The sequence below is a fragment of the Electrona antarctica genome, assembly GCF_951216825.1.
Source record: "Electrona antarctica genome assembly, chromosome: 6".
NCBI lineage: Eukaryota > Metazoa > Chordata > Actinopteri > Myctophiformes > Myctophidae > Electrona > Electrona antarctica.
The window spans coordinates 31,868,341-31,891,676 of NC_136811.1; the positions used below are offsets into that span (position 1 = coordinate 31,868,341).

At 46.7% G+C, this 23,336-nt stretch overlaps 1 protein-coding gene across 1 annotated transcript in view; it reads left to right on the top strand.

Annotated features, from left to right (window-relative positions):
• The window catches only part of bbs9 (Bardet-Biedl syndrome 9), a 226,661-nt gene that overhangs the window by 111,685 nt on the left and 91,640 nt on the right, over positions 1-23,336 (top strand). The window contains exon 20 of the mRNA XM_079504326.1: positions 8,102-8,351. Within this exon, the coding sequence (XP_079360452.1) occupies positions 8,102-8,351 (250 nt within the window). The remainder of the gene's footprint in view (positions 1-8,101; positions 8,352-23,336) is intronic.

Here is a 23,336-nt window from a genome sequence, read left to right on the forward strand (position 1 = left end):
TGTTAGCCAATTAGGATGGAATATGAAATATCGGACAGATCCATCTTGAACACATGACTATAGAGATAGTGTGTAACGATTTGCGGGATTTATCAAAAAAGTAATATCAAAAAATGTATTTTTCAAAAGTTGGCCTCCTGGTGGCGCTATAACAGGCCGTTCTGGAAATGTTGGGGCAGAGGTTCATCGTTGGCATCCAGAGAGTGTGTGTGCAAAATTTGGCATCGACGGAGATCACGGACGGACGGAGTGCAAAACATACTCTCTTCCCCATGACTTCGGCCTGGTGGAGACAATAAGAGAGGGAGACAAAGTGCACCTCCAGAGGAAGTGTCATGTCCTAATTACCCGCTAATATGGATTATTACAAATATTCACTCAAATACCCAGAATGTCAGAACAGCTAGAGACATAAGTGCTCTAGTGGGTGTGTGGGTACAGATTATCTGTAGCATAGTGAGCATCCAGTCCTTTTCGTTGCTAACTCCACAAGAGCAGATCTTGCTTCTTGGACTAAGTGTATTATGACTTGCCATCGGATTAAAGTAACAACACACACTAAACGGGGGTACTGGCCTGGGGTAAAAGTCAGATTGTCATGGTAGTGTATATGCAGACATCTTGTGGTCATATTGTCTTGGCTGAAGTCAGTCAGGTAACGTAACCTACCATAGGACTTTATTCACATTTTGAGCATGATACAGTATATGAGATTTTCACCTCCACATTCTCAAATGGGGATGTGTCCTACTGTAGGTTGGATCATACAGTAACGTAAGAAATAACAAGAGAAGGAGATGAAGAGATGGAGGGAGGAAAAGCTATAAGTAAAGATGAAAGGTATAGGAGAATCAGAGACAGAAAGAGGAGACGCACGCAGATACGCACACACACACACACACGCGTGCACACACACACACACACACACACACACACTCACACACAAACACACACAATCGCTTCTCATTCTCTTCTATATCTCCCTTTATCCTCCATTGCTCTCTCTCCCTAGACCCTTCTCTGACTTGTTTTCCCTTTCTCCTTATTTCTCTCTCTCTGTCTTTCCGTTTGTCAGTCAGGCCTTGAATAGAGTTGCTGACGCGGTCTGTCTGCCTGCTATTCTTGCCTGCGTCCCTCCATAAGGCCATACCGCCTCCCACCCACTCCTCTCTCCCTCCCTCCATAAGGCCATACCGCCTCACACCAACTCCTCTCTCCCTCCCTCCATAAGGCCATACCGCCTCCCACCAACTCCTCTCTCCCTCCCTCCATAAGGCCATACCGCCTCCCACCCACTCCTCTCTCCCTCCCTCCATAAGGCCATACCGCCTCACACCAACTCCTCTCTCCCTCCCTCCATAAGGCCATACCGCCTTACACCAACTCCTCTCTCCCTCCCTCCATAAGGCCATACCGCCTTACACCAACTCCTCTCTCCCTCCCTCCATAAGGCCATACCGCCTCCCACCAACTCCTCTCTCCCTCCCTCCATAAGGCCATACCGCCTCCCTCCATAAGGCCATACCGCCTCACACCCACTCCTCTCTCCCTCCCTCCATAAGGCCATACCGCCTCCCACCAACTCCTCTCTCCCTCCCTCCATAAGGCCATACCGCCTCCCTCCATAAGGCCATACCGCCTCCCTCCATAAGGCCATACCGCCTCACACCCACTCCTCTCTCCCTCCCTCCATAAGGCCCTACCGCCTCACACCCACTCCTCTCTCCCTCCCTCCATGAGGCCATACCGCCTCACACCCACTCCTCTCTCCCTCCCTCCATAAGGCCATACCGCCTCCCACCAACTCCTCTCTCTCTCCCTCCATAAGGCCATACCGCCTCCCACCAACTCCTCTCTCCCTCCCTCCATAAGGCCATACCGCCTCCCACCAACTCCTCTCTCCCTCCCTCCATAAGGCCATACCGCCTCACACCCACTCCTCTCTCCCTCCCTCCATAAGGCCATACCGCCTCACACCAACTCCTCTCTCCCTCCCTCCATAAGGCCATACCGCCTCCCACCAACTCCTCTCTCCCTCCCTCCATAAGGCCATACCGCCTCCCACCAACTCCTCTCTCCCTCCCTCCATAAGGCCATACCGCCTCCCACCAACTCCTCTCTCCCTCCCTCCATAAGGCCATACCGCCTCCCACCAACTCCTCTCTCCCTCCCTCCATAAGGCCATACCGCCTCCCACCAACTCCTCTCTCCCTCCCTCCATAAGGCCATACCGCCTCCCACCAACTCCTCTCTCCCTCCCTCCATAAGGCCATACCGCCTCCCACCAACTCCTCTCTCCCTCCCTCCATAAGGCCATACCGCCTCCCACCAACTCCTCTCTCCCTCCCTCCATAAGGCCATACCGCCTCCCACCAACTCCTCTCTCCCTCCCTCCATAAGGCCATACCGCCTCCCACCAACTCCTCTCTCCCTCCCTCCATAAGGCCATACCGCCTCCCACCAACTCCTCTCTCCCTCCCTCCATAAGGCCATACCGCCTCACACCAACTCCTCTCTCCCTCCCTCCATAAGGCCATACCGCCTCCCACCAACTCCTCTCTCCCTCCCTCCATAAGGCCATACCGCCTCACACCAACTCCTCTCTCCCTCCCTCCATAAGGCCATACCGCCCCCACCAACTCCTCTCTCCCTCCTTTACTTCCCTCCCTCCATAAGGCCATACCGCCGTCCGCCTCACACCAACTCCTCTCTCCCTCCCTCCATAAGGCCATACCGCCCCCACCAACTCCTCTCTCCCTCCTTTACTTCCCTCCCTCCATAAGGCCATACCGCCGTCCGCCTCACACCAACTCCTCTCTCCCTCCTTTACTTCCCTCGCTCCTTTCCTCCCCCACATTTCCTTTTCTCCATCTGGTTCCATCGTACCATTACTTTGTCTGTTTGTCCTTTGACTGTGGAGGATACACTGTATGTAGCTCTTCATATACACTGTATAAAACTGTGTGTGTGTGTGTGTGTGTGTGTGTGTGTGTGTGTGTGTGTGTGTGTGTGTGCGCGTGCGTGTGCGTGTGTAGTTTTTTGTTTTGTTATTTATGTACACAACTAATATTTATACAAGATATTAGCTAAATGTTGCTTTTGAACTCACTTTTTTAAACTGGTCTCTCACTCTATAGCTTAGAAAAATTGAGTGAAGATGAATTACTTCAATTAAACATCATATTATCTAAAGGGATAAGACACATACTGTATATAGAATCTTTAATGCATGAGTCGTGATAGTCACCAAGCACTTAGATATTAGCTGGTGAATTTGAAAGAGAAACTAGATAAAGTGCCCCTCTGGGCACAGGTCTCCAACAGGGCAGGTCAGGTTGTGGCCTCCTGGTGGCGCTTTAATAGGTCAATGTGTAAAGGGTTCCATTTCTTCTTAGGCCTTGGATGGCAATTGGATGATTTGAGGCATTTTGTTTCAAAAATGTGTTTTGCAAAACTCCACCTGTTGGTGGTGCTATAACAGGCCAATGTGAAAAGGGTTGGACCGTGGGATATATTCCTCAGGCTAGTAGGAAAGTCTGTCAAAGATTTCACGAAATTGCATGCTGCGCTCATGATTTGAGGCATTTTGTTCCAAAAATGTGTTTAGCAAAAATAACAGGCCAATGGATTCGCCTGAAATAAAGGTTTCAATCAAACAGGCCAATGTGAAAAGGGTAGGATATATTCCTCAGCCTAGTAGGAAAGTCTGTGAAAGATTTCACGTAAATTGCACGCTGCGTTCATGATTTGAGGCTTTTTGTTAAAAACGGGCCAATCCTGCAAACTTTGAAAGCCAATGTTAGCCAATTAGGATGGAATATGAAATATCGGACAGATCTGTCTTGAACACATGACTATAGAGATAGTGTGTAACGATTTGAGGGATTTTTGGACAGAATCTGGAGGAGTAATATCCATACATTTGTTTTTCAAAAGTCGGCCTCCTGGTGGCGCTATAACAGGCCGTTCTGGAAAATTTGAGGCAGTGGTTCATCGTTGGCATCTAGGGAGTGCGTGTGCAAAATTTGGCATCGACCGGGTTAACGGTGCCGGAGATTAGCTGTACACAGACGGACGGACGGACACACACACGGACGGAGTGCAAAACATACTCTCTCCCCATGCCTTAATTCGGCCTGGTGGAGACGATGAGGAATCTGAGGATAACTGTTATGCTATTAAATTATCCTGAATCCAGCCGTTCGTTTTTTTCCCCCTGCATTTATGAATTTAATAAAACGGTTACGAGTTTAAAGATCACTTTAGCCATCCAGGATGACTGTATCACATTGTGCTCACAGAGTCATAACATTGGTCCCTAAAATGACTTTTCCAGCCACTCTGAGCACATCAGGGATGTGGGAGTGGAGTCTGAATCTTTGGCTGTCGCTTTGGGAGTCTCCCAAGGCTCTGTATTAGTCCTGCGCAATTTTAACCACGTTCATCCAGTAATGTTGCAATCACAACTGGGATTTCCCTTGTCTAACTTAATTCTCTTGATATAATCCGTAGATGTTTCCACAGCCTCTGGTATACTAAGTGCACTGACCATACAGTGCTTAGTAGTGAATACATTTTCAATCAAATCATTTTCAGTCTCATTTTTACGCTCTAATTTGTGTCAAGTATCTATCAGTTGCCTGCTCCAGGACACTTTGTTAGGCAAAGACATCTTACTGACAATGTTCTACAGTGCACTGATGGAGTCTGGATGCTGAATTACTTGTACCCTTAAGCTGACGAAACTTTAAGTCTGTCAAGTTTTTTGTCAGGGACATCTTCCAAAAATAGCTGATTTACAATCCCACACCTAATAATAATAATAGGACTTACTGTAAGTGTAACTGTTCCTCATTTTGCTGGGGACCCCTGGGACCCCCTCGAGGACCCCTGGGACCCCCTCGAGGACCCCTAGAACCCCCTCGAGGACCCCTGGGACCCCCTCGAGGATCCCTGGGACCCCCTCAAGGACCCCTAGAACCCCCTCGAGGACCCCTAGAACCCCCTCGAGGACCCCTGGGACCCCCTCGAGGACCCCTAGAACCCCCTCGAGGACCCCTGGGACCCCTTCGAGGACCCCTAGAACCCCCTCGAGGACCCCTGGGACCCCCTCGAGGACCCCTGGGAGCCCCTCGAGGACCCCTAGAACCCCCTCGAGGACCCCTAGAACCCCCTCGAGGACCCCTGGGACCCCCTCGAGGACCCCTAGAACCCCCTCGAGGACCCCTGGGACCCCCTCGAGGACCCCTAGAACCCCCTCGAGGACCCCTGGGACCCCCTCGAGGACCCCTGGGACCCCAGACCCCACTGAGAACCAGTGAGAACCAGTGTCCTAGATGAAAACATGTTTCAACTAAAACTGACCATTCCGCAACCTTCACCTGTTGAGCACTCTTTTCTCACCCACCAGAGCCAACATCTATTCTTTGGACCTGTAGCCTTAGGGCCCTTTCTCTTGCAATTTATCACTTTGGCCTCTTTCCAAACCTGTCTCACTCTGCCCTCCTTTGCCTCTCATTGTAGTTTTAGTGGAATGAATGACTAGAGAGCTTAGGTTTAAGTAGATTTAATTTTCTCCCCCAGCTTGTGGAATCTTTGTGGCATTGGCCGAGGTGGGGGTGGGGGGCAGTCTGACAGTTGAGCCAAGTTTCCCCAGAAACACACCACTAGGTCGGTCTGTGGCTGTTATGAAAGCCTTGATAACCTGCAGAGGTATTGTGGCAGGGAAAGGTAATTGGCTTTCCCTGCCTAACCCTGCTCCTCATTCCTTCGCTCTCCACACAGCGTTTCTCTCTTTCCCTGCCTAACCCTGCTCCTCATTCCTTCGCTCTCCACACAGCGTTTCTCTCTTTTCCTTCCTCTATAAGCTCACGTCCATCCTCCGTTCTTTCCACTCACGTTTCCACCTTTGTCATCTCTGCTCGTCCTTGCCCTCATCAGGCTGTTATTTTCCCCCTCTAATGTCCCTCGTCTTCTCTGTCATCGTCTCATCTCTTTGACCTTCTCTGCTTGGCCCGACCGTCCCTCTCACCCCTCTCATGCGCAGTTCACCGCCCGTCTCTGCTCTTCTCTCTCCTCTCTGCCTTTTCCCCCCACTCTCTTTCTCTCTCTCTCTCTGTCTGTATGTCTCTGTCATTATCATTACAGGGTTGATTACCTGTCATTATGGCCCATTAGGGGCCTATCGGCATGGCGGCAGGCAGGTAGAGCAGCATGGGGGAGGGGGAGGGGGGTCAGGAGAGGAGGAGGGAGGTGGGCCCCGCCCCCACACCCTGGGCACCTGTCAACACACTGCCCTTCCCTCCTCTTGTCATCCCTCCCTCCCCCGGACCATCTATCCTCAGACAGGAGGGATGGCCCTGGGTTAGCGTGGTTGTGTGTGTGTGTGTGTGTGTGTGTGTGTGTGTGTGTGTGTGTGTGTGTGTGTGTGTGTGTGTGTGTGTGTGTGTGTGTGTGTGTGTGTGTGTGTGTGTGTGTGTGTGTGTGTGTGTGTGTGTGTGTGTGTGTGTGTGTGTGTGTGTGTGTGTTCCATTTGTACACTCTCACAGTTACAGACCCGTGAGGGTCCATGCGTGTAGATCCAGACCATAGATTCTCTCAGAGACAGCAGTAAGAGAATGATAATAGAGCTGCTTCTCATCCCAGGACTGTCACAGCTGGACACTGACAGACATCATGTGGATTGCGATGTGTTTAAAGGCTCGTGCACACACACAGTCCGTATTTTTCGTCCGAAGTTTCCGCACATCAAAAATATAAATTCAACATCACGTTAGGTCAATCACGCTCACACACTCATTCAAGGTTTCCTAAGTGCACTTAGATTGTAGTGCACTGTATGGTCAGTGTACTTAGTATACCAAGTGCACTTAGTGCACTTAGAGGTCAGATTTTCTGTGTTTTTCCGCCACTCCAACGTCTGGCTTTCAGAAATGTGGCATGCCCCCCAAATATCAGGTCCCCACTCGTGGCGTCATGTAGCGGGCAAGTGTAGACTTTTAATGTTTGCTCTACACAAAATAAAACAACCGCTGCAGTGAATGAGTTAATCAGTGACATGTGGCAGCCTTGAATGCACCTTCATTGAGGTGTACCAATACCATTAAGCACAGCTTTATACCTCGGCACTGATTAACTTCACCTGGCCTACAGGGCACAGCTCCATGGATGCGTCTTTGGAGCCAGCTGACTGTTTGCGCCTCGTGCCATGGCACATTGAGATTAGGCAACACACTCGAAATTTGGGTGTAGAGGCATTCGGAACTCCTTATATGGCAGTGAGTCATGGTGACATGAGCTAGACCTCAGAGGTCTGCCTGCTGGCTGGTTGGCAGGCCCACTGGTCCTCCCTTAAGCCAATTGTAATATACTAGAGCGGTGCCCGTTGGAGCCTAGTATAGGTCTACAGGCCGTTGGGCGCTGGCCTACTTGGAACGATGCAAGTTGGAAATGAATGCCCCACCCAGATATTATGCCTGTGTCACTTTTATGCCCATATTTGGAGTTCTTTGTCAGGCATGCCCAAATATGGAGTCTATGCACTATGTCAGAAAGATGTCAGAACAGGCCAGCTCCATATATGGACACTGGGCAGGGGCCCTGTCCAGAGCCCCGGGCAGAGGCCATTTTGGGGCGGTTCTGGACAACCGTGGTGTCAGAACTGATGTCAGCTGTGTCCCTTTTATGCCCATATATGGAGTTCTTTGTTAGGCATACCCAAATATGGAGTCTGGCCTGGGCAGAGGCCTTTTGTGGAGGTTCTGGACAACCGTGGGTCCGACCGACTCGACACCGGGCACTGCACTCCACGTGAGGGTGTGGAACGCGTGTGTTGAATTTGAAGTCGCTGGGGCGAATGGGTCTCAAGTTACGTGGGTTTCAGACGTACACACACACACACAAAGACTTTTGCATTTATAGTTAGATAAGTGGCTCTCTGTGCATTATCCTACCCGTGGTGACCTCCAGTGAATATTTTTAATTTCAGTCGTGGCCTTGGGCCCCTTGCATCTGACTGTCTTAAAACAGTAAATGTCGAGCAGCAGCCTATAGTTAATCCCCCCCCCCCTTTTCTCTCTGGTTCTCTCCTCCTCTCTGTCAGGGTTGGGAGGAAAGCTGCGATGCAGCTGTGTCGCACCTCCTGCGGACGTGCCTGTCGCGGAGCCCCAAGGACCAGGCCACGTCTCTGGCCCAGACAGGGAGCCCTGCGCTGAACCTGCCTAGCGACACGGTGCGGCTGAAGAAGCACATCACGCTGCTCTGCGACCGCATCGGCAAGGGAGGCCAGCTCACCCTGGCCTCCGAGGCCAACGTGGTGGTGCCCCCTGAGGTCCACACACTGGCCCGACCGGGTGAGTTCACATGGGACTAGAGATGGGAAGGGTCTGAGGGAACAGCAGGATAAGGAAAGGAGATTAAAAAGTTGGAAAAAGGAGGAGAGGAGAGGCTCTTTCTGCCGTGTGTATGTGTGTGTGTGTGTGTGTGCGTGTGCATGTGCGCGTGCGTGAGTGAGTGAGTGTGTGTGTGTGTGTGTGTGTGTGTGTGTGTGTGTGCGCGTGTGTGTGTGCGTGTGTGTTTGCGGAAGACAGAAATATGACTTTTAGGGCAGTTGGTAGAACCTGCGTGCGTGTGTGTGTATGCATGTGTGTCTGTGTGCTTGCCAGGTTGTCAGAATCCCTTGTAAAGACAAGTCCCCTGGTAAAGCTTTTAGGCATGAACTGGGGAAAACATGAGGCCTATTCATTGCATACTTTATGGTGTACACACACGCACGCACGCACACACACACACACACACACACACACACACACACACACACACACACTATACTGATAACCGTGCGCGCACACACACACACACACACACACACACACACACACACATTACTACTGACAAGAGTTGCTAAAGGTCACTTTGTGTTCATGTGTTTCTAAGAGGCCCTCTTGACAATCTCATCCATTACAGGTTGTCATACTGGTCTCTCACCACCTCTCCTCTCATTCTTCTTCTTCTTCTGCCTCTTCTTGTTCTTCGCCAATTACGACTTGGCAGAAAATTAAAGACAGAGTTAGAAGAATTCAACTCAGGCTTCCACAATGTGTGTGTGTGTGTGTGTGTGTGTGTGTGTGTGTGTGTGTGTGTGTGTGTGTGTGTGTGTGTGTGTGTGTGTGTGTGTGTGTGTGTGTGTGTGTGTGTGTGTGTGTGTGTGTGTGTGTGTGTGTGTGTGTGTGTGTGTGTGTGTTATGCTTAATGTAAATAAATCTAGTAGATCTGTATTCTCACAACGCATTATATCTATTTGGGGATTTTACATCTTCGTACAACAAAGTAGAGTTCTCATCGGGCCTGAAAAGTAAGGCCCGGCCCTACCCTACCCTAACTGGGTCGGCCCGAGGCCCGGCCCGACCCTAACAATTACCATAATGTCAGGCCCGAAAACCCGAAAAAGCCCGAGTGAAAAAAAAGGAAAAAGAAAAAGGCCACTATATGGCCGCGGCGCCGTGGATTATTGAGACGACCGTGTCAGAGAACGTACTAATAGTCTAGTCGCCGAAATAAAGGATTTATGTAACTCACGTTAATGTTCCATTTTCAACATTCTAATGGTTTCCAGCAATTTCCAGGGGTGAGTAAACATCTTCTGAATCAAAGTAGCAGCGATCCTCTGAAGTGACGCAGTTAATTATGTCCTATAGGCTACTGGCAATATTATGACAATTGTCAACTTGGCTATAATCTACTAGTTACTGTATAGTTTACATTAATCATTGCCTCTCAAACCCACATACCACGCGTAATGTGCGTTGCCTAACCAAAAGAACAGACATACAAACCATCAACATGCCGCTCGATGGCGTGTCGAGTCTGTCGACAGCTTGCAGATCTTTTATTTTGGGCAGTGGGCACACAACGAGGCGCGCTGCGCTACGATGGGGAAATTAAATAGCTGTAGGCGCGCTGCGATACGATTTGTAAACCAAATAGCTGTAGCCTACAGTGTGACTGTAACATTGCTTGGTCATCATGTAACTATATTACGTGCAGGCGCTTTCATAGTTATATGGAGCATTTACCGTTGATTAGGTAGTCTAATTTAGCTTATTCACCCAGCTGGGTTCAACGAGACAGCAGTGTCTCGTTAAGCCCCGACGTTTCCAAAACGAGCTATTGCGGATAAATCGATGGTCTTATAAAACATTTAAGCATATGGCAAGTTGACTTAAGTTATATAGTTGATGCTGAGCAGTAAGCAGCTCATTTGGTTGGCAAACCAGAGGCCAGCCAGCGGTAGCAAATTCAACAACCACCGTTCTATTCTGTCACTTTGGTGCGCTGCTGCCTGCTGCTGATCATCGCCTCCTCCTCCTTCAGTCACATATAATAGCCTAAACTGTAAAAGTTAATCGCCAACATTCACCAGCTCAGCCCTCTTCATATTAAATAAATACATTACACAAACAACAGAATTGTTATTATTGTTATAATAAAATTACATAAAAAAAAAAACTAATTATCGTGCATTTTGGGCCCGGCCCTACCCGAAAATGTCGGGCCGGGCCGGGTTCGGGCAGAGATTGAGAACTCTACAACAAAGTAAAGATCCTTGCAGACTGATGTGTTTTTCGGCAATTTTGCGTAGTTTTTTCAGCAGTTTTTCAGAAAATCACGTTAATCTGCAAGGAGCTTTTATTAGCTTTGGGACGGTGTCGGCCACGAGGTCAGGTCAGTACATTTATTAGCTTTGGGACGGTGTCGGCCACGAGGTCAGGTCAGTACATTTATTAGCTTTGGGACGGTGTCGGCCAAGAGGTCAGGTCAGTACATTTATTAGCTTTGGGACGGTGTCGCCACGAGGTCAGGTCAGTACATTTATTAGCTTTGGGACGGTGTCGGCCACGAGGTCAGGTCAGTACATTTCGGTGTAGGCACTGGATTTGTTTGTGAATGTCTGGAGGAGAGCACAGGCTGGTGACATAGGGGATAGTTGTTGTGCTCTTTGCTTCTGGTGCTCCAAAGAGTCTTTAAAGGTAGTGTAAGTGATTTTCTTTGGTTAAAAGTGTTAAAAAGCGTGGTGATTGTCATAGTACTTCAAGAAACAGCCCGTCTGTATGTCTGTCTGTCTGTCTGTCTGTCTGTCTGTCTGTCTGTCTAGGCCTAGGGTACCAACAGGGGGTGCTGTTGTACCACTTACTTCAGACAGGTCTGATTTTTATTTTTAAACAAAAAATGCATTTTCAGGTCTGGATACCAATTTTATCCAATCAGGATAGAGAACGCAGTCAGGATACAGATTAAACACATGGAATTGTAAGTGATGACACAAAGAAATGAGCGGACAAAATTGGAACTGGAACATTATGCAACGGAAAATTAAGCTGATAAATGGCTACTCTCTCCTGATTGGTTCAGAATGTGTCACCTACTATACCGGTCACCTACTGTTTATTAAAGAGATGGAGAGACAGGGAGACCCCTGTTACTTAACAAACACTCTATAGCAATGATTACTATGTGATTTAAGTACCTTACTCTACCTTTAAGTTCTTGTGGTCTTGTTTCTATAAAGATTATATCCGAAGCCCATACAGCACACCTTGGATGCTACAGTATGTAGCTTATGAATCTCTTCATGCAACACTTTTGCATTACGGAGCACAAATTAATCTTAAATTCATACAATGTAACACCCTTTTTGTCATGCTCATCGAGCCTTGAATACTTTCATTTATTTTTATTTTTTGTTTTTCTTTTAGGTTTTATGACCTCAATTCCACCCAAACAACCTGAACTTTGAACATTCAGTGGATTTTCTGTGGTCTAGGATTTTCTCTGTGTCTGTGAAGCCTTTTGAGCTGCAATGAAAACAGGCAAAACGATGAAAACAGTGACATCTGCTGGCAAATCCCATTGCTATACTGTATGGGATTTGCTGGATCTTACATCACACTCTACAGGAAAATCAGAGCACTTGTTTGAGCCAGAAAACCCCAGACCACAGAAAATCTACTGAATGTTAAACGTTCAGGCTTTTTGGGTGTAATTGAGCTCAGAAAACCTAAGAAATAAAAAAATAAGAAAAATTATAAAAACTCAGTCAGTCACAATCCCTTTATATCTGTTTCAGTTAGATAACTGATGTTATCAGTTACATTGTCTGCTCTTGTAGCTGTTACATGTCTTGTCTCAACTGTGTCCCGTTTGTTCTCTAGCCTATCCCTGTGTTGAGAGTCTAGTTTAGTTCACATGTGTCTAGTCCTTGTCCAGCTATACTCCCCAGTTATGCAAATAGCCTGCGTCCTGTATCTCACGCATTAAATTGAGAAAGGACGCAATCATGTCACCCTCCGGGGGTCCTGGGACACAATACTGTACTCAGTACTGTACTGTAACAGAATCCACATTAAAATCACACCCGTGTGAAGTGAGTGTTGAAGTGTCCTTGAGCAAGACACTGAACCCCAAATTGCTCCTGATGGTTGGTGCCTTGTATGGATTCCGCCGGCATCAGTGTATGAATGTCTGTGTGAATGGGTGAATTGATGCACAATCTATGTAAAGCGCATTGGATAAAGACGCTATATAAATGCACCATTTACCATAGCTTGGAGCAGCTATAAATGTATTATGGCATTATTTTTGACTTTTTTTGTAAACGCCATTGACAATGAAGGGAAAATTTACGTCATAATGTGCCTCATTACGTCATCTCGTCTCTTTATTGTTAATGGCGTTTAATGTTTGTGTTGGCACCGTTTGTTTTACATCACCATTACATCACCTAATCAACACGAGTAAGACTTACTAATATATTAGCGCCCCTCACTTCACACACACACACACACACTTCTCACAAACATTGAACTAAAAACAAACATTAAACCTGTATGGAGGGGCTAGCGCCCCTCAAAAATATATCTAGGTAACAATTATAATAATAATTCACAGACACAATCATTTTGCATGGCCGCATCAGACTTCATCCTACGTTATAAACAAATAAAATAAGTAAAATCCACATAGAAATCGTCGTAGAAACACGATCAAAATGCTAATAATAACACACGAGCGCCGCCATTTTGCGCACGCTCAGACCAAATTCTTTAGGGTCACTTGTTTGAGCATATCAGCGGAACGCGGCGGAGCAGTGAAACTGCTCTCTGCTGTGACATGAGCAGACCTGAATGGGTAATACATCTGAGTGGACCCACGGACCCCTGACTGAATGGGTAATACATCTGAGTCTGAGTGGACCCACGGACCCCTGACTGAATGGGTAATACATCTGAGTGGACCCACGGACCCCTGACTGAATGGGTAATACATCTGAGTCTGAGTGGACCCACGGACCCCTGACTGAATGGGTAATACATCTGAGTGGACCCACGGACCCCTGACTGAATGGGTAATACATCTGAGTCTGAGTGGACCCACGGACCCCTGACTGAATGGGTAATACATCTGAGTCTGAGTGGACCCACGGACCCCTGACTGAATGGGTAATACATCTGAGTCTGAGTGGACCCACGGACCCCTGCGCTTATTGGCTAAATGCGGCCTTTGCTCCAGAACGGAGGGGGGACTGGTACCGTCTGGGATCCAAGAAAGGAGGTCCTCCAAACGGACACACATCACATCCAACACATCCTAGTGTAACAAACTGAAACTCATGTGAGCAGCCAGTCGCTGACATTTCATGAAATTGTCTTTGTTGTTGTTATAGTACAGTATTATGACAATGAGAGACTTTAATTGAGCTGCGCATACATGCACCATACGCTTTATTTAGCTAACTTGATTTTGCTTTATTTATTGTGGTGCTATTTAATTTACCTTATATAATGTTCTGTTTGCATATACTTTGCAATGTTGTTTGCATAATACTTTGCAAAGTTGTCAGATTTGGAATTGTGTTTATATCTTTCAGATACATTTTCTACATGAATATAACCATTAAATGCTGCAATTTGTAAAAAATTACAAAACGTTGACTAACATTGTTGAAGTGGGACTTCTGGGACTCGTCTAAAAGAGCACCCCTGGGTCCCGGGACCCATTCCATTGAAAACCTTCACCTATTGACTTCACTTCTCCCCTGGGAGTTCCCTCACAATTCTGCTCAAGTCGTGTTATACTTGCTCGTGTCTGTAATTAGGCCTACTTGTTTTGGCAGAGTTCTTGGTTGAATAAACTCTTTGTTTTTGAGTTCATCGTCTGCATTTGAGTCCTCTGTGTCACCTTTAACATCAACATCTCTGCTCCTTCATTTGAGTCCTCTGTGTCACCTTTAATATCAACATCTCTGCTCCTTCATTTGAGTCCTCTGTGTCACCTTTAACATCAACATCTCTGCTCCTTCATTTGAGTCCTCTGTGTCACCTTTAACATCAACATCTCTGCTCCTTCATTTGAGTCCTCTGTGTCACCTTTAACATCAACATCTCTGCTCCTTCATTTGAGTCCTCTGTGTCACCTTTAACATCAACATCTCTGCTCCTTCATTTGAGTCCTCTGTGTCACCTTTAACATCAACATCTCTGCTCCTTCATTCTGTGTCACCTTTAACATCAACATCTCTGCTCCTTCATTCTGTGTCACCTTTAACATCAACATCTCTGCTCCTTCATTTGAGTCCTCTGTGTCACCTTTAACATCAACATCTCTGCTCCTTCATTCTGTGTCACCTTTAACATCAACATCTCTGCTCCTTCATTGGAGTCCTCTGTGTCACCTTTAACATCAACATCTCTGCTCCTTCATTGGAGTCCTCTGTGTCACCTTTAACATCAACATCTCTGCTCCTTCATGAGTCCTCTGTGTCACCTTTAACCTTTAACATCAACATCTCTGCTCCTTCATTCTGTGTCACCTTTAACATCAACATCTCTGCTCCTTCAGTCTGTGTCACCTTTAACATCAACATCTCTGCTCCTTCATTGGAGTCCTCTGTGTCACCTTTAACATCAACATCTCTGCTCCTTCATTGGAGTCCTCTGTGTCACCTTTAACATCAACATCTCTGCTCCTTCATTCTGTGTCACCTTTAACATCAACATCTCTGCTCCTTCATTTGAGTCCTCTGTGTCACCTTTAACATCAACATCTCTGCTCCTTCATTGGAGTCCTCTGTGTCACCTTTAACATCAACATCTCTGCTCCTTCATTCTGTGTCACCTTTAACATCAACATCTCTGCTCCTTCATTCTGTGTCACCTTTAACATCAACATCTCTGCTCCTTCATTTGAGTCCTCTGTGTCACCTTTAACATCAACATCTCTGCTCCTTCATTCTGTGTCACCTTTAACATCAACATCTCTGCTCCTTCATTGGAGTCCTCTGTGTCACCTTTAACATCAACATCTCTGCTCCTTCATTGGAGTCCTCTGTGTCACCTTTAACATCAACATCTCTGCTCCTTCATGAGTCCTCTGTGTCACCTTTAACCTTTAACATCAACATCTCTGCTCCTTCATTCTGTGTCACCTTTAACATCAACATCTCTGCTCCTTCATTCTGTGTCACCTTTAACATCAACATCTCTGCTCCTTCATTGGAGTCCTCTGTGTCACCTTTAACATCAACATCTCTGCTCCTTCATTGGAGTCCTCTGTGTCACCTTTAACATCAACATCTCTGCTCCTTCATTCTGTGTCACCTTTAACATCAACATCTCTGCTCCTTCATTTGAGTCCTCTGTGTCACCTTTAACATCAACATCTCTGCTCCTTCATTGGAGTCCTCTGTGTCACCTTTAACATCAACATCTCTGCTCCTTCATTGGAGTCCTCTGTGTCACCTTTAACATCAACATCTCTGCTCCTTCATGAGTCCTCTGTGTCACCTTTAACCTTTAACATCAACATCTCTGCTCCTTCATTTAAGTCCTCTGTGTCACCTTTAACATCAACATCTCTGCTCCTTCATTCTGAGTCCTCTGTGTCACCTTTAACACCAACATCTCTGCTCCTTCATTCTGAGTCCTCTGTGTCACCTTTAACATCAACATCTCTGCTCCTTCATTCTGAGTCCTCTGTGTCACCTTTAACATCAACATCTCTGCTCCTTCATTCTGAGTCCTCTGTGTCACCTTTAACATCAACATCTCTGCTCCTTCATTCTGAGTCCTCTGTGTCACCTTTAACATCAACATCTCTGCTCCTTCATTTGAGTCCTCTGTGTCACCTTTAACATCAACATCTCTGCTCCTTCATTCTGAGTCCTCTGTGTCACCTTTAACATCAACATCTCTGCTCCTTCATTTGAGTCCTCTGTGTCACCTTTAACATCAACATCTCTGCTCCTTCATCTGAGTCCTCTGTGTCACCTTTAACATCAACATCTCTGCTCCTTCATTCTGAGTCCTCTGTGTCACCTTTAACATCAACATCTCTGCTCCTTCATTCTGAGTCCTCTGTGCACCTTTAACATCAACATCTCTGCTCCTTCATTTGAGTCCTCTGTGTCACCTTTAACATCAACATCTCTGCTCCTTCATTGGAGTCCTCTGTGTCACCTTTAACATCAACATCTCTGCTCCTTCATTGGAGTCCTCTGTGTCACCTTTAACATCAACATCTCTGCTCCTTCATTGGAGTCCTCTGTGTCACCTTTAACATCAACATCTCTGCTCCTTCATTGGAGTCCTCTGTGTCACCTTTAACATCAACATCTCTGCTCCTTCATTCTGAGTCCTCTGTGTCACCTTTAACATCAACATCTCTCTGTGTCACCTTTAACATCAACATCTCTCTGTGTCACCTTTAACATCAACATCTCTGCTCCTTCATTCTCCTACTCTGGTTCTGTCCTCTTCTTTCATTCTTTCTCCTGTGCTCTTCTCAGCTTTTCCTCTTTAGCTGGTGCTCTTTCTCTCTTTTATGCTCTCTCTCTTTAGCTGGTGCTCTTTCTCTCTTTTATGCTCTCTCTCTTGCTCCCCTCTCTCTCTCTCTCTCGCCCGCCCACCCACCCGCCCACCCACCCGCCGCCACCCCCCTCCCTCCCCCTCTAGTCTCTCTCTACCTCATTAGTAGTTGAACGTCTCTCTCCAAGATGAATTCCGGTGATGACAAATGATGTCAGGCCATTTCCTTCCAGTAGCCTGGAACACACACACACTTTGTACACAATGTAAGGTATGCTTTGCCGTTTACATATGTGAGTGCATGCACGCACGGTCGCACGCAGGCACGCATCCACACACACGCACGTATCCACACGCGCACGCAACCACATATGCATGCACACACGTCACGCTTTTTACACTACACACTGTAAGATATGCTTTACGCATGTGCATGCACACAGCCACACACACACACACACACGCAAGCACGCCGTAGTATTGGATACGGATGGAGGCCAGTGCAGAGACATTTAGACCAGCTTGTACACAGTAAAGCCCTCAGTGTTCATTTATCCAGTTCTAATACTGAGAGTGCAAAAACACTTGACGATTGAGTAATGTGTGTGTGTGTGTGTGTGGTCCATCACCAAACACACGCTCTCAAGAGTTAAAACACTTTGTCAATGTGTTGTTGAAAGATATGTACTGTTACAGACAATAGATGGACACTCACTGTGTGTGTGTGTGTGTGTGTGTGTGTGTGTGTGTGTGTGTGTGTGTGTGTGTGTGTGTGTGTGTGTGTGTGTGTGTGTGTGTGTGTGTGTGTGTGTGTGTGTGTGTGTGTGTGTGTGTGTTCATTTAAAGGCGTTAAATGGTGAACAGTAATAAAATCTTCGCTGTCCCATCTCCCCTTACTTTTGGGATGCATGCAAGATGCGCGCGTGCACACACACACACACACACACACACACACACACACACACACAGCCCCGGTCCTGTCAGTAATGCAGTAAACAGTGATTTGTTAGAGAGGGCAGTGATGTTGCTTTTTCTATTGGCTGTAAACCACTCAGTTGTTTACGTTTCCAACGTCGGACGGCAACAGTTTCCCTCCGGTGACCACAGAGACTGGCACGCATGCATGCACGCACGCACGCACGCGCACACACACACACACACACACACACACACACACACACACACACACACACCTATATTTCCAATTCAGTACCTTGAGCTGTGGTGAGTGTGTGTAATTAAATAAGTATTAATGTGTTTACCGTATATATGTGAGTTGGCTACAGAAAACCATACATTCTGAAGATGCCAATGATCTCTTCCTTTCACACTCTCTCTGAAAAATGGAGAGAGAGCGTTAGAAAGGGTTAGAGAGAGAGAGATAAAGAGCAGAAATTAGCTTGTGTTAATGGTAGGACTTAAGCAACAAAAACTCATGTTCTGTTCTCTCCATCTCTCTTCCTTTCTCTCCATCTCTCTTCCTTTCTCTCTCTCTCTGTGACTATTTGTCTGTCTGTCTGTCTGTCTGTCTGTCTGTCTGTCTGTCTGTCTGTCTGTCTGTCTGTCTGTCATACACTGTCCCAACATCATCTGACCCTGTGTCCTAACCCTGATGACATCACTGAGACCATTCTGCTTCAACAGCTGCACCACACACACACACACACACACACACACACACACACACACACACACACACTACCTGGTGATATCAGCTGAATGTGTGTTTATCTCATGCTCCATTAGTCATAGCACTGTTAGCATAGCTCTGACCTTTCCTCAAACAGGGAGGGGTGTGTGTGTGTGTGTGTGTGTGTGTGTGTGTGTGTGTGTGTGTGTGTGTGTGTGTGTGTGTGTGTGTGTGTGTGTGTGTGTGTGTGTGTGTGTGTGTGTGTGTGTGTGTGTGTGTGTGTGTGTGTGTGTGTCCAGTACAGTGTGTGTGCGTGTACGCACATGTATGAATGCTTTTTCACTCTTTTTCACCATCTCTCCTTCTCTCTCCACTGTACCTTAAAGCGCTGTTCACACTGAGCACGTTAACTATGTATGTTGTTTAAAAAATCATTCTCATTGAAGTGAATGGCCACACCACAACTATCACGACAACTCTAACCGTATAAACAATATCGATTAGATCATTTTCAACATGATTTTGTGAGCGATAGAAACATTGACAGCCATTCAAAATCCATCAGAAGAACATCATTCTCACAGATCCTCGTTTTGTCATTAGCGGAGCTGGTAGGATATAGCTGGAATTACCTCAGGTAGTGTAATTAATTATCAGTCAGATTATCCATAATTATATGCTATGTTTCAGCACAACAGATCGGCGGAGATCCCCCTCCTTCCATTTGGGCTCCTGCTGGACTGCACAGTGTGTGTTTGATGCACTTTTTTTCTTTCTTTTTTCTTCTTTTTTTACGCTAATAACTTTATTATTAGTATTATTAGCCATGGTTCTCAGCAGGAAACCGGTGGATTGTGCAGTCCGGGTAGGGAATGAGGCATTACCCCAGGTGAAGGAGTTCAAGTATCTCGGGGTCTTGTTCACGAGTGAGGGGAGGACGGAGAAGGAGATCAGCCAGAGAATCGGAGCGGCAGGGGCGGTATTGCAGTCGCTGTATCGCACTGTTGTGACGAAAAGAGAGTTGAGCCAGAAGGCAAAGCTCTCTGTCTACCGAGCAATCTTCGTTCCTACTCTCACCTATGCTCATGAAGTGTGGGTCATGACCGAAAGAATAAGGTCGCGAATACAAGCGGCCGAAATGAGTTTTCTTCGACGGGTGGCTGGCATCTCCCTTAGAGATAGGGTGAGAAGTTCAGTCACACGAGAGAGACTCGGAGTAGAACCGCTGCTCCTTCGCCTGGAAAGGAGTCAGCTGAGGTGGTTCGGGCATCTGGTTAGGATGCCTCGCGGGCGCCTCCCTAGGGAGGTCCTCGACGCACGTCCCACTGGGAGGAGACCCCGAGGCAGACCAAGGCGCAGTTGGAGGAAATACATCGACTCACTGGCCTTGGAACGTCTCGGAATCCCCCAGGAGGAAGTCACTAATGTTGCTGTGGAGAGGGAAGTCTGGAGCACTCTGGTGGAGCTGTTGCCCCCGCGACCCGACTACGGATAAGCGGTTGAAGATGGATGGATGGATGGATTAGTATTATTAATTATCTTTATAGTTTATATTATCGTGCTTGGTGTTAATGGCCCTTAAAGGGATGGTTTTTTATACTCTTATCAACATGGAAGTGGACAAATATGCGTTCTATTTGCAATTGTATATTTATTTATTTTTGGAAATCAATATAACAGGCTGCAGTAGAGGGGTATAACGATCTGGTTAAACTTAACGACAGTAATATGGGTCCACCCATTATAATATTAACAACTGGATGTACCTCAAACATATCAAACATAATATAAAACAAAAATAAAGTAAGCATTGGAAAGGGAGAACTCTCGGTCATTGTAGCCTCCTTAATTGTCACATTACAATTTACTCTTACTTTTGTAAGTAACTGAAGAAGTGGATCTTCTATAATGACCTGCAGGGAATTCTGACACAATACCTTCCACCAAAACACAAGCACACATTGCTCTAGCTATAGGACTAGCACATACGTATGAAGGTGTCATTTCTGGTAAGGATGGGCAATTAATCATATCATATTGGTATCGGCCTGATGATGGCCTTAAAATGCAATATCGGTATCGAAGCCATAACAAAATAATATCGGTTTTGGCAAATATTGTATTTTATAATAATTGTGTTGAAAATTTTAAAAAGAAAAATGAAGAAGGCTGCAGATCTGGGGAAGCTTTCAAAATGGTCAACAAGTTTGAACCTCTTTAAATAAAAAATACTACATTCAAGCTGTTGCAGAGATTGGGCCAACATAAAGAACGGTTCATCCGTAGTTTTGAAATAAAGAGGCATTGCTTTTTCAAATTCAGTGTTTATAAACCTTTTTTTAGAATGGACAATTATTATATATATATTTTTTTTAAATACAGAATGAGATCTTATGGACATCGGTGTATATCGGTTATCAGCCATAACAGCAAATGATATCGGTTATCGTCTGGAAATGGAATATCGCCTATTCCTAATTTCTGGTTCAAATCTGCTGCTGAGCCAATCACACGAAGCTATGGGAAACTGAATGACAGCTATGCTAGCACACTATGCTAAGTAGTTTGCGTGTACATATCCATAAGCATGCACGCACGGGCGCGCACACACACACACACACACACCCACACACATACACGAGAACCCTATATTACCTTATGATTGATCCACTTTTCTATTGAAGCAACCCTACTATGAGACGTGTTCCTGCCTTCTGGCTGTGTGTTGAATTCACTGCCTGAGGCTGTGAGCAACGTCTTGGCAACAGTTCTTGATTTGTTCAACACTCCCACATAAGGCACACATCACTGGAGGAAAACCATATGCTTAACTCTCTCTCTCTCTGTGTTTGTGTGTGTGTGTGTGTGTGTGTGTGTGTGTGCGCGTGCGTGTCTGTGTGTGTGTGTGTGGTCTGTTTGTCCATGTGCACACACACACACACACACACGTTCATACATGTGTTACAAGCAGTTACCAAGGTTGGACCGTGTTTATGTGATCTCCAGACCTCTAAAGTAACCTCCCTCCTCTCTCTTTCTCTTCTCCTTTCTCTCTCTATTTCTGTCTGTCTGTCTGTCTGCCCCCCCCCCCCCTCTCTCTCTCTCTCTCTCTCTCTCTCTCTCTCTCTCTCTCTCTCTCTCTCTCTCTCTCTCTCTCTCTCTCTCTCTCTCTCTCTCTCTGCACTCAAAGCCAATTAACACCACTCATGCTTAGGGATGTATTTTCTGTTGCATTAGGTGTCTTCTCTTCCCCTGTTCCATCCCATTTGTTTTCACGATCAATCTCTGCACTAAACAAACTCTATATACTGTACCGTACAGAGAGAGAGAGAGAGAGAAACAGTCCTATCCACCCCCCTGTAGTTGGTGTTGTGTACAGTTATTTTCACTGTGTTCCACTCGTAACTGTGGTTTGGGGCCTATATCTATTTTCGGTTTTAAAGAGAGGGGAGATGTTCTCTCTGTGTGTGTGTGTGTGTGTGTGTGTGTGTGTGTGTGTGTGTGTGTGTGTGTGTGTGTGTGTGTGTGTGTGTGTGTGTGTGTGTGTGTGTCACGGGCTGAGTGCAATAACCGCCATACCATGGTTGTGAAATGCATATATATTTTATCTTGTATTAATTTATTTTTATTTCATTCAAATCAACTTTTTGGGGAGATATCACCATACTGTGGGTAAACAGTGATATATTACCGCGATAACAACAATCACACCTGTGTGAAGTGAGCGGTGCAACTGTAGTGTGTGGGGGTCCCCGGGGGCAACATCCAGACCCCCAGGAATGCACCCAGGGGGCTGGCCCGGTTCCGGCGAGCTTCCCCGTGTCCGAAACGGTCGAGAAATGACACAGTTACCGTGTGAGGGTCCCCAGGGGATCCCCGGAACATCCGGACCCCCAGGAACATGGCCACGTGGCCGGCCCGGTTCCGGCGAGCCTTCCCGTGTCCGAAACGGTCGAGAATTGACAGTTATCGTGTTGCAACTTTCTGTGCTCATCCATGCTGGGACGGACATACATACCGGTACATACATACATACGTACATACATACGTACATAGGGACACACATAGCTGCGTAATGGAGCGGAGGCACCGCTCAAAAATCCATACCACCCCCGCCCAGCCCATACTGTTTGTGAGTCAAAATTCACCACCTGAAGTTCATTATTTTGCATTGAGGAACTGAATATTTATTTTCTTTGGCCCACTCCTTTGATTTCTCTTTTATCTCTGTGTAGCTGTGTGTGTGTGTGTGTGTGTGTGTGTGTGTGTGTGTGTGTGTGTGTGTGTGTGTGTGTGTGTGTGTGTGTGTGTGTGTGTGTGTGTGTGTGTGTGTGTGTGTGTGTGTGTGTGTGTGTGTGTGTGTGTGTGTGTGTGTGTGTGTGTGTGTGTGTGTGTGTGTGTGTGTGCGTGCGTGCGTGCGTGCGTGCGTGCGTGCGTGCGTGCGTGCGTGCGTGCGTGCGTGCGTGCGTGCGTGCGTGCGTGCGTGCGTGCGTGCGTGCGTGCGTGCGTGCGTGCGTGCGTGCGTGCGTGCGTGCGTGCGTGCGTGCGTGTGTTCATGTTTGTGTGTCATTACAGTAGCTGTTTATTTTCCGTTATCGACATGATTATCAACATGATTAATTAAATAACATCAAAGTATTCTCTCTGTCTATCTCTCCCAGTCTCTAGACATTAGTTCATTTAAGTGTGTGAATGAGACTATATAGTCTTTGTAGTAGCAAAGGGCAGGTTTAGACCATGGGAGTAGATCAGGTGTCTTCTTCAAACACACTTCTGTGTGTTCTCACACACACTTCAAAAACCAGGAAGTGTACATCCCACAAAGGGGGCTCTCGAGGTGTGATATG